A 20,924-nucleotide genomic window follows, 5' to 3' on the forward strand; every position below is an offset into this window, starting at 1 on the left:
TTTATCAAAATTTCAAGTGTGGATGTGTTCTGGCCTGGACTGTTATCAAGCACAGGAAATTTGTCTCATATATGACCATGTATACCAGAGTTGTTTAAAAATTTTTGGTGAGACAAAATGCTGACTTTTGACTTTGTTGACCCGCCGAGTCCACTCCCTCTGATGAAAAGTCATGTTTTTTTGCACAGAGCTCAATCCACTTCTTTAGTCTTTCATGACACAAATTTGAAGTGGATATCTTGGATGGTCTTCAATCTGTAGTTTGCACCATAAACCTTAACGTTAACTTTCCTGTCACCACTATGTGGTGCTTTGATGTATAGGAAATCGACCAAATGAATGGGTGCAGGCCATGACCATCAATATTCCTGAGCAATATGAGTCCAACTGGACAATGCACAACTGAGTTATAAACTACTTTCTGTTTATCCCAAAAATATGCAAATTTGAGGGCTTGCCATGGCCACACCTTTCGACTGATGAGAAAGTCCTAAACAACTTTTCATCAACGATGTCTCATCTAGTTCTGTGCCGAAATGCAAGTCAATCAGATTAAATCCTTCAGAGAAGTTGATCCAGATATGACCCCGGGAAAAGGCCAAAAAAGCCCTTATTTATTCAAAATGACAGATTTCCTGTTTGAGATAGAGTGTAGGCCCAAGAGTTTTTTTTGTAGAGCTCCCCAAGCCGCACCTGCACACAAAATTTCATGAATCTACAACAAAGTCAAAGTAGGGTAACCTTGCAAAGCAGATGGATACGCCTGTTTCCTTGTTTTTTACTGGCGAATCTATCTTGCAGAACTCCCATCTGAACCGTTTGGGCCAGGTTAGAAAGTGACAGGACCAATCAGCAACAGGGGCAGGACTTTCAGGTGCAGCAAGCGTGATGTAAACAAGCAGCAGCAAGAGCTGGTGCAGTTATGGGGGAAGAGATTAGCATGGATGCTGCTAAAGTGCCAGTTTTATCAGAACTTGACAACATTTCTTCATTAAAAGAAGACAAATTATGCTGGCCCAGTCAGAGTAAAACGCCAGGTTAGCCCTTTCTATTAATATTTAAACAGACCCTACTTTTACCATGCAGTTACAGACAATACCTGCAGCCAGATTGAAGGTCCTTCCCTTTATGGAACTTTCAACTGGAGCAAACCAGTTTAACACAGAGCCAACCAAAGGAAGCTGCCTTATCATTCCCTATATCACAAGAAGACAAAATAAATTAGTCATGGATTTGATTTGTACACTGATATTTATTCATTCATGCACACTCAAACCATACTCAATGATACAGCTGGAGTGGGGGGTGGGGGTGGGGGGTTGATGATAAAGCAACAAGATTTTATTTATGGTGAAAGAACTTGAGCGTGAACAGTCCTTTTCTTGTCTGACTTCTCAAAGCTCATCACATTCATTTGCATCCATACACACACCACTGACGCATGAGAGCAAATTTAGATTATATTGAAACATCGATTTGTGACTATAGGAACTTGGGACTGAACCAATGACCTTTCAGTTGTGAGACGACTGACTACCTACTGAGCCACAGTCTCCCATTTGGTGATTGGCTCCAAATTATTATGCAAATTATATTTTTTTCTCATTTTTTCCTAAATATTAATGCAAATGACAGAATATTTAACAAGTCATCAGCTGTTACAGCATAATTCAAATGTTTTTGAAAAACTTCATAATGATATATTTTTTTAAATAAAACCTTAAAATGCACCGTTCCACATTATTTTGCAAAACAAAGTTTTGAAATGTTTTATAGGCTGTAAAAAACTGAAAATGGTTGAATTTGCAGCATTAGGAGGTCACATTTACTGAAATCAAAAGCTATTTCCATCAAAACATCTTCACAGGCCAAGTATCATATTAACATAGGACCCCTTCTTTGACATCACCTTCACAACTCTTGCATCCATTGAACTTGTAAGTTTTTTTAAATTTTTTTTTTACTTCTTTTTATTGGTTTGTTTTGTGTTTTCAAAACAATACAGAAAATGATAAAAATATGCATAGTTTCACACATTCTAACACTCTGGGAGAAGAAGAAAAAATCAAAAATCAAAAAACAAATCATCATCAAAAATAAATAAATAAAATTTTTTGAAAATTAGCATTAAAAAGAAATGGAACAAAATAAAACTGAGTCATGTTAAATTACTTCTTTCAGTCATTCTCTCCTTCATGGGTTTGTCTTGTTGTTGTCTTGTTAATCCATAAAAGGTTGCCATATAGATTACATCATTTAATAAAGCTGCATGGGTTGGAGGTTTCCTCTGTTTCCAATCTAAGAAGATTAGTCATCTTGCTACAGTGTCACATACCAAATCATATTGTTTTTGTTACTTGAGAGTAGTACTGTAGTAGGTTTCACTCCAAACAGTGCTAGCACTGGATCAGGCGAGATCTGTTTCTGTGAAACCTCAGATAGAGTTTGAAATATCTTATTCCAATAATTAACAATTCGTGGGCAACCCCAGAACATATGTGCTAATGAAGCTGGACCTTATCTGCACCTGTCACAAGATGGACTCACTGAAGAAAACATTTTGGAGAGTTTCAGTTTGGACAAGTGCAGTCTGTGTAGTATTTTAAATTGCAGAAGTCCTGCCAGGCTTCTCTTAGATGATCCAGTGCAGTTGTACAGTCTATTTGAAACCAAGAGTCATATATTTTGGATATACATCCTTTTTTTAATTGGTTGGACTGGAGCAATGTTTCCATGATGGATTCAGGGGGCTGACGGGGAAAGGAAATGTTCTCTTAACAAAACTACGTATTTGTAAATATTTGAAAAAGTCTCTTATTGTGTAAATGAAATTTCTCCTGCAACTGTTGGAATGTGGGTGAACTTTTGAGTTTTTGGAGAGTTTCTGTTGGAATTTCTATGCAGGATGTCAGAATATCCTCCCAGAGGTGCAGTTTTGATGTGAACTGCCTCCCACCCTCATAGATCTTTAGCTTGAGGATGCTCCAAAGTTTCTTAACAGGGTTGAGGTCAGGGGAGGATGGGGGCCACACCATGAGTTTCTCTCCTTTAATACCCATAGCAGCCAGTGACACAGGGGTATTCTTTGCAGCATGAGATGGTGCATTGTCATGCATGAAGATCATTTTGCTACAGAAGGCACAGTTCTTCTTTTTGTACCATGGAAGAAAGTGGTCAGTCAGAAACTCTACTTTGCAGAGAACATTTTCACACCTTCAGGGACCCTAAAGGGGCCTTCCAGCTCTCTCCTCATGAATCTGGCCCAGAACATGACTCCGCCACCTCCTTGCTGATGACGCAGCCTTGTTGGGACATGTTGGGTTGCATCGCACTCATCAGCCAACAAGACTGTTTGAAAATGAGACTTCATGTATTTCTGGGCCCACTGCAACCGTTTCTGCTTGTGAGCATTGGAAAGGGCAGCATGAATTGTAGGTTTATACACAACTGCAAGCCTCTGGAGGATCCTACACCTTGAAGTTGGTGGGACTCCAGAGGCACCAGCAGCTTTGTAATGGCAGCTGTTTGCTGCTTTGTAATGGCATTTTAGCAGCTGCTCTCTTAATCCCATGAATTTGTCTGGCAGAAACCTTCCTCATTATGCCTTTATCTGCATAAACCCGTCTGTGCTCTGAATCAGCCACAAATTTCTTCATAGTACGATGATCATGCTTAATTTTTTTCATGAAATATCTAATGTTTTCATTCCTTGTCCAAGGAAAGACACTTTTCAGCAGCAGAGAGATCCTCTTTCTTTCCCATATTGCTTGAAACCTGTGGCCTGCCTAATAATGTGGAACAGTGCATTTTGAGTTTTTTTTTTTTTTTTTTTTAATAATTGTTATCATTGTGAAATTTGTTCAAAAACATTTGAATTATGCTCTAACAGCTGATGACTTGTAAAATATTCTGTCATTTGCATTAATATTTAGGAAAATAAAAGAAAAATATCATTTGCATAATAATTTGGAACACAGTGTATAATCTTTGCCATTTCTAAAGTACTGAAGTATAACAACATAAACACACCTACCTCTTCCATGAGTTTCTCCTCATTAGCCTTCTGCAGCTGCAGCTCTGCCTCTAGGATGCCTTTCCTCACCACCTCTGTCATGTTCTCCAACAGCTACACAGAGAAGAATCACTTTTTAAAAAAGATTTCTTCATAAAATAGGGAGGGCACTTATTGAAATGATCTAAGCACTTGGCCAACAAATCCCTGAATATTAAAAAAAAAACAAACAAACTCCCATGACTCTTTGGTCAGTTTCAGATAGGCTGCATGTTGGCTATATGACAGCTGGGGCATGGCTTCAGCTCATGCTATTATGGTATTCAGCCAGACTGCATGTTGGCTGCTTCTTTCAACCATACTGCTTTTAATTAAGTCCACAGCTATATATTTTGTTAATTTCTTGGCATAATATGTCCGAGATTCAATGATGTAAAGGTCAAAGAAGCATGTGTTTAATTGTAAATAATATTTGATTATCATACATAAACTTGAGCCATAAACCACAATGCACGTGTGTGCCAGGGGCTTTGAGTAACTGTCATTATTATTGTTATTGTTATTGTTGTTATATTTGTATTGTTTATAAAACAGAAACAACCAGAGTCTATCAGCATAGAGTAGAGGGTGTTAAAGGGCTATGTAAATGTGTGCATGTGTTTTTGGTGTGCCTGTATACGTTTGTGTTATAGGAACAAAAAGAAATGATAACTGGGAGGAGGGGATTTGAAAAGTAAAATTTACAATGATATTTGGCTTTAGAAGCCAAATACACTTTTAACCATCAAAACCTTTTCAAAGACCTTATTGAAGATCTGAACATAAAAGAATTACCGCTTTTTGTGCAGCAAAAATGAAAGGTGTGTGAGATTTCTACACCAGACCAGGATTCAATTAGCTGATTCAATGTTCTGATTATGAAAACAAATGGTATAGGAAAAAGAGTTTTTTTGGTCATAAATGACTTTGATTAATTCTGGCAATTTTAAAGTCTCTATTCAATCAATAAACTGTTAACGGATATTAGTCATGACATATTTTAGCAGGTGTTGAGATGATTCTAATTATTAAGAGGGTCTCCCCTCAAAAACACTTTCATCATGCATCCACTTATTACACACCATGGATGGGTTAAGTGTATTGAGTGTCTTTCCTTTGAAGGAAAGTTGCTCACTTTCAGCTTGGGCACATCAAACAAAAATGCATATCTACTAGATAAGAGAAAAGAATTGCTCTTTTAATAAGTTTTCAGAAAGAAAGATGGCTGGTACACCAGATGCTCCTAGGCATATCATTTCAGATCTTTTTTCATTCATCCATTTGATCAAACAGAAATCATAACAGAATTTAGCTGACTAATCTGAAGTCCCACGGCAACAGTAAAACAACATCCCACGTAGTTGGTAGGCAGAATGTGACTAACGTAAGCGGGGTAGCACCGCAGGCCTTTGATCCTTTTGCGGGTTAACGCCCACACTCTTGTGCTGAATATCATTACTTTGGTAATTTGTCAGTACAACCTGATACAGTCTCTGGACAAATTTATCCCCATTTTCTAGATCAAAATAGGCTGAACCATGCTGTTCCCAAGAAATGCTACTGAAACTACCGCAGTAGTTGTATAGATCAGTTGTAAGAGCATTATGACAAAAATGCAATAGACATTCAGAACATTTACAACAGCTAGTAGGAAGATGGCTACATTACTGTACAGACTAGTGGTTCCCAACCTGTTTTCCTTAAGTTACAGCCCCTGCTTCTTGTATTTAAAAAGCCCCATGTCCCACAGGGCAAATGGTGATGCACTGCTGTCAAAAATCAACATCAATTCTTTTTGTGTCATTGACAGAGCCCTAAAAATAGGTCAACGCATTTTGTTCTTACTAAAAAGCCCTGCTTCAGCTTCTGTTGATGATTCCGTGATTTATTATACATAACTTTAACTTTTTGTTCCTGTTAAGGTCTAAATGACCTCCAACACAACAATCTTGTCAAAACAAAGCAGCACATCAGCTTGTATACTTATCAGTCCATTTTAAGTACAGTTGCAGATTTCTGTGTCAACCTTCTCTTGGAGCTTTTTCAGAATGATATTTTTACTGTCTGAAAATTAAACCTAAAAATCAAATCTTCATCACACGGCATATGAGTGCAAAAACCAGTGATGGACAACATGACAGCCCTAGATAAATCTGGGCAAAATATCTTAACTGCCTACTAGTGGCTAGCTGCAGTGTAGGCCGTGGTAAATGTTCTTGCCAAAGCCTTAGTGTTCTGGAGGACAACAGAAATATGAAAACAATTTTATTTTTTATAAGAATAAAGTATTAATTTAATTTCACTATTTGAAAATCCAGCCCAACTTTCAAGAAAAATGCGGGTCCTTGTAGAAATGTAGTTGATAACGTTTGCAGTATCCCATTTGTAGCCTAGTGTTTGTAACCTTTTGTGGCGTGTCTTTAACATTCACACAATTTTTCATGTTCTTGAGGACTATTACAGGTAGACAATGTTGCACTGTGTTTATTTGTCTATGAATCAGTCATACAGTCCATTTGACAATGGTGGCCACCCAGTTAAATTTTTGCAAAATGTAATCTACTGTTTTTGTACAAAATACATAGAATAGAAATCAGTCTTCCATTATGCCAACATGTCTGAGTGTTCCTTTTTAAAAGACTATTTACCCTTCCACTGTCCTCGATGTCCCTCCCCATGGCAGCAATTATATCCACCAGCTCTTCAAGATTGATGTCATCAGTGACCATGCCAATAAAGACACAGAAATTCTCTTTTCTGAACTCTGGCCCTATTGGGAGAGGAAAAACACTGTAATACCAAACACAGTGGAGTACTTTCTCAAAGACATCTGATGCAGAGAGCTCTTACCAGTTGAGAAAACAATGTCAGTGTCAAGGTCTTGTAGTTTCTTCAGCAGCTCAGTATTTATTTTCTCCATCTCCTGCTTTTCCTTGCTTTCGTCCACTCCTTCAATCTGAGGCTCATACCTGAATGTTACACATTTTTAAAGAGTCCCATATCTGCCCACTACTGAAAGTTAGGAAATATAAATAACCAATCAACCACATGGCCCTCACTCACAATGATTTATCTAAAGGTTGTCACTGTGTGTCACTGTCTTTTTTTACTAGGGCATGCTACCCTTACTGAGGAAATATTTCTCAACAGGTTCTTTGCCTCTCTCAAAGTGTGTGGCTTACCTCACCAAAATCAACTGATTGTCCTGAAGGATGGTTCTGGTATCTGTCACTTGTTAATTCTTAACTAAGCAACTACCTATGCATTACTGCTATTCTTCAATATTATTCCATGAACGGAGGTTAATCCATATAAAATTAATTGTAAATTGTTTTTATATGCATAGCTCTTGATCACTCACTCTATCTACTAATGTACTGTGATTTGCTCTATAACCACTTCATGATAATATATCATTTTATAAAACATTGAAGCACTGACAGAAATTTTTATGATGATTTTTATGGCAAGAAAAAGCCTATTGTTAGTTGACAACTCACACAGTGACTCTCTTAAGAACTGTGTAAGTGGTTCCGGCATTAGAATGTAGGACTTTCAATTTTATGTACTGTTGGCAGCATATAGTTGCTGCTGTTTTAATGACATTTTAGAGCAAAACATGAGGTAAAAAATGTAGACAAAAGTTAGCATTGATTCAGTTACTCTTAATCATTACTTTTGCAGCTATGCCCTTCAACATTGCATATTTGAATGAAAGTTAACTGAAGAAATGAACATTCACTGCTGCCACAGTCAGCTGACAGCAGCAAGTACTGACATTCCCCTGCAGTTATTGTGGCAGCCACAAGATCATGTTAGGATTTGTCTGCATGATAGCAGGTCTTCAAATTTAATCTGTTCTTACCGGACAGCACCCAGGCCAGGCCAAGTGAGATCTTCAATGTACTTGAGCATTGGTGAGTGTCGTTGGATTTCCTCTCTGAAGTCTTCTCTGAGGGATATTGTAGAACTTATCAATGGCAGCAGCTCAGACAGCTTTGCCACCAGGCTTTCAACGTCCTCCTGCTGAGTCCCCAGTACTTAAAACGAAGGACAAAGCTATTAATGTTTTGTTATGTTTCAACCATTTCTGAAAATATCTAAGACATAACAAAACAAAAACATGGGAGACAATTTTTTTTGTTTATCATACCTGCAGCAGTCTGGAGGGGACTAAAGCTCACGTATGTACCCCCGTCTCCAAGCTCCACAACATCTACACCACTGAGGGGAACCTGCTGGAGCAGCTGTTCACCAAGCTACATCCAAAAAAACGTCAAAGGAATACCAGTGCTTTAACTCTGTGGTTGGACAGGTGCTCATATCATATAAGCCATTATGTGTTTGGTGTGGGTCACACGTCCTTTTCTCTTAGGATGTCAAGTTAAACACCCTAATACACCAAGTACACTGAGTAATCTGTGCTTTTGAAAACACTGACAGAAATGTTTTCAGCATATCCAAGCTGGTGTGCAAAGAAGCAGAGTCTAACATTATAATAATTTTTTCCTTTTAAAGAAATACTTAATAGCATTAGTGTTTGTTTTTCTCCCTATAATTCCAGCTACATGTCCCTCTACATAACCTCACTTTAAAATACAACACACAATGACAAAGAAAGACTGTTGAACTGTGATAATCCTGATAATATGGTTGAAATACACATTGATGTAGTATCAGCTTATACTTTTTGGTCACAAGATTTGGCAGCTGGTCTAGTTTGATAGTAGAATGACTATCAAACTAGCCTGTTTCTCCAGCTTAGCTTAGTATTAGTACAGAATTTTCTTTTATTTCAAGTTTATAAAAGAGGGACAGCTTTCATACACAAAAGAAAAATGTTGAATTGATCGCTTAAATCTATTTTGCCTCATTGATCTGTGTAAAAGGGACAAAGCCTGAATGACCATGCAGTTAGTATGTCACTACAATGTCTGAAGAGATAGTAAAAGAAAGGAAACAACATTTTTGGTAATGGTGCAGTTGACAGGGAAGCCCAGTGTTCATGGGGTGCTAGTACTGTTTGTTCATCCCAAATCTGTAAAATTGCAAATCAGAGAGGTCTACATGCCAAATGGCAAAACACACCCATACACACATCTACACAAGTGGAGTGGCCTCATTTTAAAATGTAACCAGATTCCACTACGCCAATTAATTTTTAAAAGCAAACTGTCAAATGGTCAACTTTTTCTGCCACCTTAAAGAAGCATTTACCTAGAAGCATTCCAGTATACTCACCCATCTGTTGAAAGAATCAAGCAACTCTTTCTCTGAAGTGCTGAAACCTTCCACTGAATGCCCATTGGATGCTAACATCAGAGGGGAAAAGAGTTAACAAAATAATTTTAGAACTTAATACTAGGATTTTATAAGAGAAAAGTTACGTTATTACTCTTAACAGTTACTGAATGTTTTTCCTACTAGCTGTTTTGGGCAGGTAGGTACCTGTTTTTATCCTATTCCTGTTTTTATATTCTAACTCTTTCTGACCCATTTTAATTGTATTAAGCAAAATGATTAGTAATTAAAAGTAGACTTGATTACTTGTGGAAGCTTTCCAGTTAGAAGTGCATTATATTCGACTATTTCTGAAAGATTGCTTTCTGAATAACATCTTGCTTATGTCTATGGTTCCAGGGAGTGTGATCCCTACTTGAAGTTGATTCCTGTGAAAACTTGAAAAGAACCACGGGAGAGCTCAGTTCATCCTCCATCTGTTGGAGAAAACAAAGTGATTTAATAAGTGATCTACATTATGACATGCTGGTGCAGGTGTGCAATAGATGATTTCCACTAAAGCCATGTTGTCAAAACCATGTAAATAGGTGCACAAGCTCAACTAAAATCAGCCTATTTAGGTAATATGGCAGTTGGCATGGCAGTATGCTAAAGTCATTTAGATAAACTCTATTCCCCATTCTTATGCTTGGTTTGAACTTCAGCAGATCATCCTGGTCATTTCTACATGCCTACAGATACTGGTTGCTGTCATGCGATTGGCTGATAAGATATTTGCAGTAATGAGAGCCAACCAGCTCTAATTCCTGAGCAGAGCCAAATTATCGGGTAGATAGAAAGATAGAGACAGACAGACAAACAGACAGACAGACAGACAGACAGATAGATAGATAGATAGATAGTATATTATTATTATCGTTATTGTTATTATCATTATTTTTATTTTCCTGAATGTATCATTTCTTTTGGTACCCAAAAGAAGCTTAAGATCGCTTTTTATCACAAGTTGACCAGTTGGCAAGCACAAAACTTTGGCAATTTGACTGCACTTCTCTATCCAGAAATCTCTTCCTTCCCCCATCTGGGCAGATGATGTCACATCACCTGCAAAAAACCTACAGCATATTTGATGAAAAAATGCTATAAACCCCTAACTTAACTACTGTGAGTACAGCCTGCACTTTTTTTTATCAAAAGACCAAACCTATCTCTTCAATCCAGCAGTTACTGAGAGTCAGATGTGCCATGTCTGTCTTTCATATTCGTTGGCAGGCACATAGTAAGAATGAAGAGGCTCCTGGGCAGAACGTCTTGGAGTAGCCTTGTTGAAAAACCTTTAAAAAGTTCTAATACACAGCCCAAAGGACACATATTTGGCACACCTGGGTGAGACAAAAACACCTGCTCTATGCTCCAGGAACAAGACAATATAGATAATCACAGAGACATCAGGATTAAATGTTGCTTCTATTTATCATTTTTGGCGAAGATTCTCCAAGTAGTTTTTTAACAAGCAAGAAATTTTTAACAGCATTTCTGAACATACTACATCTTTTGAAGACATAAATATTTCTTATTGCACACAATAACAAACTTTTTCAGAAAAGGCAAAAATGGCTAGGGTCAATATTATTAACTCCCTTCAACAACTGAACTTTTTACTAATCCTAAGCACAAATTGCTGCTGTGCAACATGCTTTAAGTTTGCAATGCTCAAAGCTTGCAGTTTTGACTTGATAAAACCAAAGGTTATTTCCCAGTTTACACACAGTATAAAAGCCTAGGGAAGGGTTTCAGCTGTCACCCAGGCCAGCTGTCACTCAGGCTGGGCCAGGCCAGGCCAAAAACAAAAGATATCAGTTTAAAATTGAGGAAAAAGAATTGTTGATTCTCACAAAGCATCAACACTTAAGTTGTTGACATACAAGACACACAAAGTTATCACAGTGTTTCCAAGTGTCAAGAACTGAATCGAGGTATTATCAAGAAATTCAATGTGAGCCACACAGTCCAGAACAAGCCTGGCAGAGGGGGGAAGAGAAAGATTTCAAAGACCCTGGAAAGATAACTAGTGAGAGATGTTTCTAAAGACCCAGAACAACTGCCAAGACACCAGTGAATGACTAAAGTGGGGTACACACATAAAGATGATCGGGCTGTTTTTGTCCCAATTTTCTCCCTTCCCGACCAAGGACAGCAAACACCTGATTATCTTACGTCTTATAAGATTATCCTATAAGATTATCCTGTGGTCTGAGGGTGTGGGTGGCGAAAGCGGACGACTCCTGAGTCATGACTCCGTGAACTGTGACGTGGAATGGAATGTAGCCAATCAAGAAGCGAGCTGACTGAGGAACAAGGAAGCAGGCGTAAATAAAAACAAGCTCGCCCAGTAGACTATAAAGTCCGTGTTTGCGCTGTCTCCAGGATTTTCTCCACAGTCTTTTTTTTTTTTTAATTTGTAATTTTTCTGTTAAAAATAGCCCAAGAACACCATCATTTCCTCTTCTTGTATGCTCTCTTCCATGATGTGTGTTTTGTTTTCCAGATTTTGCTAGGTTTCTTCTTCTTCATTTTTGTTGGATCACGTATGATCACGTGAGATTTCTGGCTTGGAGGACGAGATTCTAGATCGGTGGTGGGACAGAATCATGAGGTGTGTGGTGTGCTGTGTTGAGATTATCACAGCACACAACACACAGTACGATCAAAACTGTTCAATGCCTGATTTTTTATCTTCATGTGTGGGGTCTCAGATAAAAAATCTCTTAAGATTTAGAAAATCCTTATGTGTGTACCTGCTTTAGCCAAGTCAGGAATTGTATTGTCTCAGAGAACTTCAGAACTCTCCAGCAATTTGTCTCCAACCATTTCTTGGTGCTTTTTGAGGTATGTTTGGGGTCATTGTCCTGCTGGAACACCCATGACCTCTGATGCAGACCCAGCTTTCTGACACTAGACCCTACATTTTGGCCCAAAATTTTTTGATTGTCTCAGATTTCATGATTTCTTGCACACAGTTAAGGCACCCAGTGCCAGAGGCAGCAAAATAACCCCAAAACATCCTTGAACCTCCACCATGTTTGACTGTAGGTACTGTGTTCTTTTCTTTGTAGGCCTCATTCCATTTTCTGTAAACAGTAGAATGACTTCCTTTTCCAAAAAGCTCTACCTTAGTCACATCTGTCCACAAAATGTTCTCCCAGAAGGATTGAGGCTTACTCAGGTACATTTTTGTAAACTCCAGTCTGGCTTTTTTATGTCTCTTTGTCAGCAGTGGGGTTCTCCTCGGTCTCCTGCCGAGTGCTTCATCTCATTCAGATTACGACGTATGGTCCGAGCTGACACTTTTGCACCCTGAGTCTGCAGGACAGCCTGAATTTGTGTGGAAGTTGACTGAGGATGTTTGTCCACCATTCCAACTATCCTGCATTGCATTCATTTGTCAATTTTTCTCTTCTATCCACTTCCAGGGAGATTAGCCACAGTGCCATGGGTTATAAACTTATTGATTATATTACGCACAGTGGACAAAAGAATTTCAAGATCTCTGGAGATGGTCTTGAAAGCTTGAGATTGTTCACATTTTTCCACAATTTTGCTTCCTAAGTCCTCAGACAATTCTCGGCTCCTCTTTCTCTTCTCCATGCTTGGTGTGACACAGACAGGCACACAACACAAAGGTTGAGTCAACTTTTATAAATTCTAACTGGCTTCAGGTGTGATTTATATATCGCCAGCACCTGTTACTGCCACAGGTGAGTTTAAATGAGCATCACATGCTTGAAATAAAATGATTTACCCATAGTTTAAAAAAGGGTGCCAATAATTTTGTCCGGCCCATTTTTTTTAGTTTTGTGTAAAATTGTGTCAATTTTGTCTTTTTTCTTCTGATTTTTTGTGTTATTCCAATGCTCATGAAGGCAATAAACATGTGTATACCAAAAACATTTGTAATTGCAACAATTTCTGGGAGAAATGGTGTATTTTCTGGAAAAATTCCAGGGGTGCCAATATTTTCGTCCATGACTATGTATATATACACACTATACACACTATACACACTAGACACACACACACATAGAGTATGGATTAATTAGCCACTCTAGACAGAGGATTTATTTGCAACTAATCTTAACAGGTCAGTCATAAATATGCCGTCCTTGTATCAGGTGGCAATTTTTTTGCATTTTTAACATTTTTAAGACCCACTGATGCTAAATTTACAAGACTTGAATATTCATCAGAAACATTCATTCAGCATGACTGTTTATGGCTTTAAAATGGAAACCTGTTGTCCATAATATCTGATCTGACCCCCAGATTATTTCACCTGACCTAGGATGAGTGCAGAGTCCAGAAAGAGAGTGAGAGGAGGAGATGTTTCCCTGACTGCTGCGCTTTTACTGCTTAAAGAGCTATAAATCCTCACCTACTGAGTGAAAACTTGACTTATAAGTACATGTCTGAGCCACAACAGTAGTTCTTATGCATGTCCGTTCTCTCTGAGTCCCCTTGACTTCCCTGCGCGCTTCATGAAGTGGTGCATCTCCATGCGTAATTATGTCTGTGAGCGCTGCACAAAGACCAAAAATGCTGACCTCTCATGTCATAGGACAGCCTGTGTCCAGGTTAGGAATACATTTTCAGATATAAACAATTTATTTTATTGTTATGAGAGTAATTTTCACCATATTTTGACGAGACCTGGAGTCAAATACATATAGGATTTACAAACTTTGTCCCATTTAAATGTTAACGATCAAGACCATAATTGCACGTCTTGTTGACATAAAATTAAATTGTATTTAAATAAATGCAGTTGGTATTAGTTTGGCATTATAGATTCTTTATAATGAGGGACTAAATCAGGCTGACATTGAACTGAATCACCAAAGTGAGATACGATGTCTGCGCTTAGGGCTGACGGACTATTACGCAGGGAAAGTGTTTGCTATCCTGAGAGCAGCTGTTTTAATCCCCCACGGGGATAGAAGTTTGGTTTTACAAGGCAAAAACCTCTGACATTTGTTAAATTCGGAGATGCAAAAGACTAGTCAGAGGTACAGGCACGGCTGGACTCAATTAGAGTCTGTGCAGCTGTGCACAGTGGTTAAATTCTTCATCTTCAACAAAATAATCAATATTAAATTAGACAATAAATACTTCTCCTTCAGTCCTAAAAATTATGCAGTCTGTATCAGCCTCTTTTTGGCCAGCATGTTTGCAGAGCTGAGGTGATGAAGCAGTCTGCTGTGTGCCTTTTTAATGATGCTCCTCCCTGCTCTAAAGCGAGTTCAACCATATCTAACTCATTTATTGCATAGTATTACGACCTTTCCTTGCTATAATTATAAAGATCATGATAAATGAGTGAACATTTGTATTTTAAACACCTAAGAGGGTAAAAATATAAAATTAATGTATTTTTTTAAATTTCCATCTTTTTTCCCAAATGTCTCGTGGGCCAGATGACACCTGTTGGCGGGCTGAAAGTGGCCTGTGGGTGGGCATTTGGAGATCGCTGGTCTTGGCTTTAAGCTGCTTAACATTTATTCAGAACAATTACAGATGATGAGTATGTTTGTACCCCTCCCTGTTTCATTCAGTTAGAAAACTACATTCAAATAGTGGAAAAACTTAATTGTTGAGGGTAGTGCTCAAGTGAACACAGTATTATAATATCTTTAATTTAATACAGTGTCTGTTATTCTGAATGGTCAGAATTCGGGTTGTATGTTGTGGGTGTGGGCAAGAGGGGATGACATGCACAGCGGACACTGGTAGTAATGGTCAGAAATCCTGCAGGTAGGGGATTAACAGTTCCTTGCAGGATTCTATCCCATGGTTCAGCACTGTGTGAAAAAAACAAAACAACAACCTTTTTTCCTCAACTTTCTGGGCCCAGGGTGTGAGACCCAGAGTGTGTGTGAGCTCCTGGGCCTGTGCCCATAATGCCCTATGCTTGGTAATCTAACCCTGAATATTTTGCTACAAGTCAGTACTTTAGTTTTTGTCTCCAAAATGTCTGAAAAAAAAAAAAAAAAACCTAAGATGCTGGGTGTCATGAGTGCTAAACATAAAAAGCATGGCTATGCCCCTTCCCACTTCCCGCATTGAAAAGCATGGTACAAAGTCCATGTGTAAGTAATGAAAATGACACCGGGCAAAATTTAAGTGATAATGTGCTAAAAAGATAACTTAAGAACTTTTTTAAAAAGCTGCATAGCTCTATTTTACTGAAGCAAAAGGTTAAAAGTAAGTTGTACTGCATAAGGGCATAAGACATGAGGATAGATAGAGATATTTTGTCATAAATTTAGAAAAACTTACAGCACCAACGAAAGTGTTTTTCCGTTCTTTAAATAACATCACATGCATTTGGCCATTTTTTACTTAGTCCCTCTTTCTGTTTCTTGTTGATGTATCTCTGGACAAAAATCTCAAAACATATCTGAAGTTACAGCCAATCAACTCTCAAGGTACACATTACATTATACTGTCCACAAACACTCAAAAATCACCTACCAATGTTTGGATGGAGGCCAGACTTTCGAGCTTCTGTATGAGCTGACGGTTCTAGAAGGGAGAAAGAGAGGCATAAAATTACTAATTTTACATTAACCAGCAAAAAATAATAATTATTAGTATTGCCCTCCAAATATGAAGATCTGGAACTAGATTTTTAATTTTTGCCAGTCACTGTTGAGAGTAGAGTAGATCTATCACAATCTCATTTGCATGTGTGTTACAGAATTACACAGCACATTGCTTTTTACAGAGAGAGAAGTACATACACTATATGCATCTAGCCATCTTGGTGCAACTTTCGTCTCTCATTGTGATGGCAAGCCTCATACCGTAAAAGTCTGTCAGTATACAGTATATCCTATGTAAAAAAAAAAAAAAAGTTACAGTATAGGTTGTTTGTTGTCACATGGTATGTACAAGTCAGATGGGGGCAGGAAGCAAAGGACACCAGTTAAGATTTAATGTGAATGGTGGACATTAGTTCATTGAAGCCCTAAGGCCAGCTCAGACTACACAATTTTTTTGGTTGTTCACAACATCACCATGTCAGACTATGGAAACAAAATCTTGCCCTGCCTTGGCCAACAGACTGGCCACACTACAAGAGTGATCCTGACCACTCATCATATGCTGACGTCACCACTTCTCCATGACTGCGTTGACTTCACAGGTCGTAAAGGGGCGGGTCAATGAGTGTGAGTCACTCTACAACAGAAGTGCTCTATGGGATTAAAGCTGTCTTTGTCCCATAAAAGGAGAAAATAACAAACAATTATGGGTTGGATTATGGTTAAAAATTATGGATGTATTAAGAGGACAATATGGACTGGCTCTTCTTCAGATAGAACTTAGGGTATGCATGTGATAATGTAAATAAAATAAAATGTACACATTAGTTCCCTGGAGGGAGAAAAAGCAGGGATTCTTGTAAGTGATGATGTAAAGATAAGGAGAAAATGCTTCTGACATGCTAGTCCTGTTGAGTCTTGGTCGTGGGAAGGGGCATAGCCAGGGATTTTGGGACCCCAGAAAGAATAATACACAGGCCCCCACTTAACTGTCTAGCCAGGCAACAAATACTTTTACAAGTATTTATGCATTTTAACATATTTTTAACCATAATTTTCCTATTTATGAGCAATTTTTTTTACTATGGTTAAATTAAATTTATGTACATTATTTTGCAGCACTGGACAACACCATTTGGACCCCAAGTATTGTATTTTACTCTATTTAATAATACAAATTTCAGTCTGTTGACTGACTCATTTTGTTGCTTTTGATTCAATACTGCCACTAATTACTAAGAAAAAAAAATAAAAACACACTTTCCATTGCAGGCTTCTCAAGGTCATCGTGTGTTGTTAATTATGTCACACCACAAGACCGTTTGTCATTCCTGACAATCAACACTGGGCCCAAATTTTGATGATGAGCTGAGATGTTGCAGTCTGGCTAAAATCTGGCTGAATTCATGTAGTCTGAGCCTGCCTTTAATGGGACCTGCACACTGCAGTTATTTTTTAACTGTGCTAAACAGTATATAGCACTGACTATTCAGCCATAGTGATACAGAAGCAGAAGGATTTTTTGATTACCTGAACATTAAACCATTGGAAGAGAACTCTATTGCAGGTCTTGACATGGATATTACATCTGAGGAACTGTCTGCAGCTTTTGGTAGCATGAATGGGGGAAAGTCTCCTCAACCTGACATTGAAATTTATAAAAAGTTTCAGGAAATGCTAATAACCCCACTACTCAACATGTTTAATAAATTTTTAGAAAATGGATCCCTTCCTCCCTCTTTAAACATGGCAACAATCACTCTATTGTTAAAAACCAGGTAAGACTTCCACCCTGTGTGGGTCATATAGAGCAATCTCACTTCTGAACAACAATCTGAAGATTCTTTGTAAAGTATTGGCTAGATGGCTAAATATACTCTTACCTCAAATGGTTCACCCTGACCAGAATGGCTTTGTTCTGTGACGGCAAGGCTTTCATAATATCAGGAGAGAGCCTAATATTGTTAATGAAAAATTTGGATGTAAAAAATAATGCCCTTTTGTCACTGGATGCTGAGAAGGCCAATTTTACCTAATTTTTTGTTTTTATTCCAGTCAATCCCACTTGCTCCCCCGCCTTCATTTTTTCACCTACTTAAAAATACTTTTATGAACTTCATATGGAACAACAAACGCCCCAGGCTCAGGTCATCCCTACTGTATTTACCATATGACAGGGGTGGGTTACAACTTCCAAATCTTGAGTGGTACTATTGGGCTGCCCAAATCAGAGCAGGAATGTTTTATTTTGAACCATCCTCCAGCGTGGGTCTCCATAGAATCACACCTAGTTAACATCCCTTTAATTTTTAACCTACATTCTGCAGACAGAAACTCTACTAATTAAAAAGACTATAAACCCTTTCTTCAAAAATATTCTCATGGTCTGGCATAATTCACTTGCTTATTTAAGAGAAAACACAAAACTATCCCTGTTCACGCCAATTTTTGGTAATGATAACTTCCTACCTGGTAGAGCAGACCTAGGTTTTAAGATCTGGGCATCTTAAGGTATAGCCAAGGTAGGGGGCCTCTTTAATGAAAAGTCGGTCTTCAGTACTTTTAAGGAAGTTAATTCAATATTTGGGATTCCAGCTAACCATTTTTTTCAAGTATTTGCAACTTAGAAACTTCATTTTGTCCAGACAAAATAATAGTTTAACAATTCCTTCCAAGTCCATCCTGGAAGATTACACTTTGAAGTTTTTATACTCCAAGGGACAGATCTCCTTATTGTACAAGTTGTTTGTTGGAAAATCCAAGGAGTCCTCACAGAATTTACTAGATGCATAGAGGGCTGATCTTCAGGATAATATAACAGAGGAGGAATGGTCAAAAACATGTTTTCTAGCTCAAACCCAATCCATAAACACAAACTCCAAACTATTACAATACAAATGGATAAGTAGAATGTATATATCACCATCTAAGCTACACCACTTTAATCCTAATATACCTGACACTTGCCTTAAATGTAAAGATCAAAAAGGGACTTTATTTCACTGTATGTGGAAATGTCCAAAGATACTTTTATTTTGGAGGAATGTATTGCACTGTGTAAGTCAAATAATTGACGAGAAAGTGCCTCTCAACCCTAAATTTTGTCTATTGAATCTCTATCCAGATGGGTTTATTAACTCCAAAAAGGTTAGATCTTTTCTCAATAGTTGTTTTCTCAACAGTGTATTGCCTGCTCATGGAAATCAGACATACCTTGTGTCAAGGCGCAATTGCTTGGAGAAATGACATATTACTTGGCTTTGGAAAAAATAAGCTTTACAGCTAAGAATAAGCTTGACAAGTTGTGGAAAATTTGGAACATGTTTTATAATTTCTTTGCAAAAAATAATATAGATATAAAAGGTTGGATGGATGAGAAAGTGAATTAAATGTTTTATTTTTCTTATCGATATTGCCTATTTTCTATTCCTCTATTTATTCATTCATTTTTATCAACATATGCCTTGTTATGTTTTGTATTGTGACTTTGTTTTGTAAACCCTATAATAAATATGCGCTTAAAAAAAGTGTGCTAAACAGTGACAAACTGTACTGTACCAAGCCAGACCATTTGAGGTGAACGGACCATATCTGAGCTTTGTTTGACTTTGCCCCTTCATCTTTGGATGTAGGCTTTTAACCCATGTCTACCACTGATTCTCTGGGATCTTTTAAACATGTTGCCTTAATGTGTCACTAGTTTGGGAGCTTGAAAGAAGCTCATGACTGTTTTTCCAGTTTGGATGGTTAGCACAGTCTTAAACATCTGTATGGCTCAGGGACAACTTACCAGCTCAGTAGCATGTCTGATCCTTTGGATGATTCCATTATTCCCAAGATACTGCAAGGACAGCCAGAGAGGTAGTGCTCGAAGCTTCACCGCTGGCAGGCTGGAGGTCAAACCTGCTGCCAGAGACTGAGACACAAAACCATTTACTGTATGGACAGTGCATCTAAACTTAGCACAAAAAGTAAGGAAATTTGTGTTTGGTATATTATTTCTTTGCAATAACATACTTCTTGGCAATAAATCTTAAACAACTGAAAAGTCAGTTTATTTCCCTTTTAAATGGTGCCACATTTGTAAGGAACATGCATTTGTAAAATGAGCAGCAGAGCTGAGTATGTGGATTGCACGCAGGGTCCGAAGTTAAGGTTTTTGTCTATTTGCCCTTCAGGGCAAGTGCTTCCCAAATCTACTTGCCCCATCTAAATTCCTACTTGCCCTGTCTAGGAGGTACTTTTTCTGACTGCCAAATGCATAAATTTTGTTCAAAACATACTTAGAATCAAAATCCATTACCTGTCGACTGTGGAAAGCAATACACAACACTTATTTCTTAAGAAAACTGTATTTATTAGCTATGTGTTAGCCCACTGAAAATTATATTTAACTTTGTACGATCAGTGCAATGTGAAAGCTGCACCGGGTTGTTTTCTGGAGAAACTCAAAAACTCGAATCTCATATTTAGCTAATAAGGTAATAATACAAACTCAGAAATATTTTTTTCATAACTGATGAAACTAACTATTCCTAGAGGAAAATGAGGTCAGCAAAACACTGACACTAGAGAGGTGGCGGGGTCTGCTACATATGCACCAAGTATGATGCTTTTCTCCTGTTTCTATTTGGTTTGTTCATCATGAATTTTGCCGACACGTGAAAATCCACCAATTAAGATTTTTCTTGTTTGATTAAAAATGTCTTCCCCAAAACTACATAATGCCCCTTTAAAGTGCTATTTCACAGTTCCACCCTGTAACTGTAACAGTTAGACCAGTGGTACTCAACCTTATTCTACCAAAGAGCCACATTGTCTAAAAAATACTTTAGTGAGAGCCACAATACAAAACCAGGAATGTAAGGTAGATCATAGATCAGTTCATGTGTAGTTGAAATGATATCAAACTGAGAACTGGTGGATAATTATGAGGTTAATGGGATACAAATGTCTGTAAAATGTCAGATGTCACTGATTTTTATTTTTTTATTTTTTTGTACCAGCCCTGCCTCACACCTGCAGCTCTCCAG

General features: G+C 37.9%; 1 protein-coding gene across 4 annotated transcripts in view; it reads right to left on the reverse strand.

Moving 5' to 3' along the window:
- pdxdc1 (pyridoxal-dependent decarboxylase domain containing 1) overlaps window positions 1-20,924 on the reverse strand; it is a 91,617-nt gene that overhangs the window by 15,936 nt on the left and 54,757 nt on the right. For all 4 annotated transcript variants that reach the window (XM_041817417.1, XM_041817418.1, XM_041817419.1 and 1 more), the window contains 10 exons: window positions 19,682-19,807; window positions 15,821-15,871; window positions 9,708-9,768; window positions 9,293-9,363; window positions 8,205-8,310; window positions 7,917-8,091; window positions 6,902-7,020; window positions 6,700-6,821; window positions 4,034-4,126; window positions 1,100-1,196 (listed from right to left, as the gene is read on the reverse strand). In XM_041817417.1, the coding sequence (XP_041673351.1) occupies window positions 1,100-1,196; window positions 4,034-4,126; window positions 6,700-6,821; window positions 6,902-7,020; window positions 7,917-8,091; window positions 8,205-8,310; window positions 9,293-9,363; window positions 9,708-9,768; window positions 15,821-15,871; window positions 19,682-19,807 (1,021 nt within the window). The remainder of the gene's footprint in view (window positions 1-1,099; window positions 1,197-4,033; window positions 4,127-6,699; window positions 6,822-6,901; window positions 7,021-7,916; window positions 8,092-8,204; window positions 8,311-9,292; window positions 9,364-9,707; window positions 9,769-15,820; window positions 15,872-19,681; window positions 19,808-20,924) is intronic.

The sequence above is a fragment of the Cheilinus undulatus genome, linkage group 21 (genome assembly GCF_018320785.1).
Source record: "Cheilinus undulatus linkage group 21, ASM1832078v1, whole genome shotgun sequence".
In the NCBI taxonomy this organism is placed as follows: domain Eukaryota; kingdom Metazoa; phylum Chordata; class Actinopteri; order Labriformes; family Labridae; genus Cheilinus; species Cheilinus undulatus.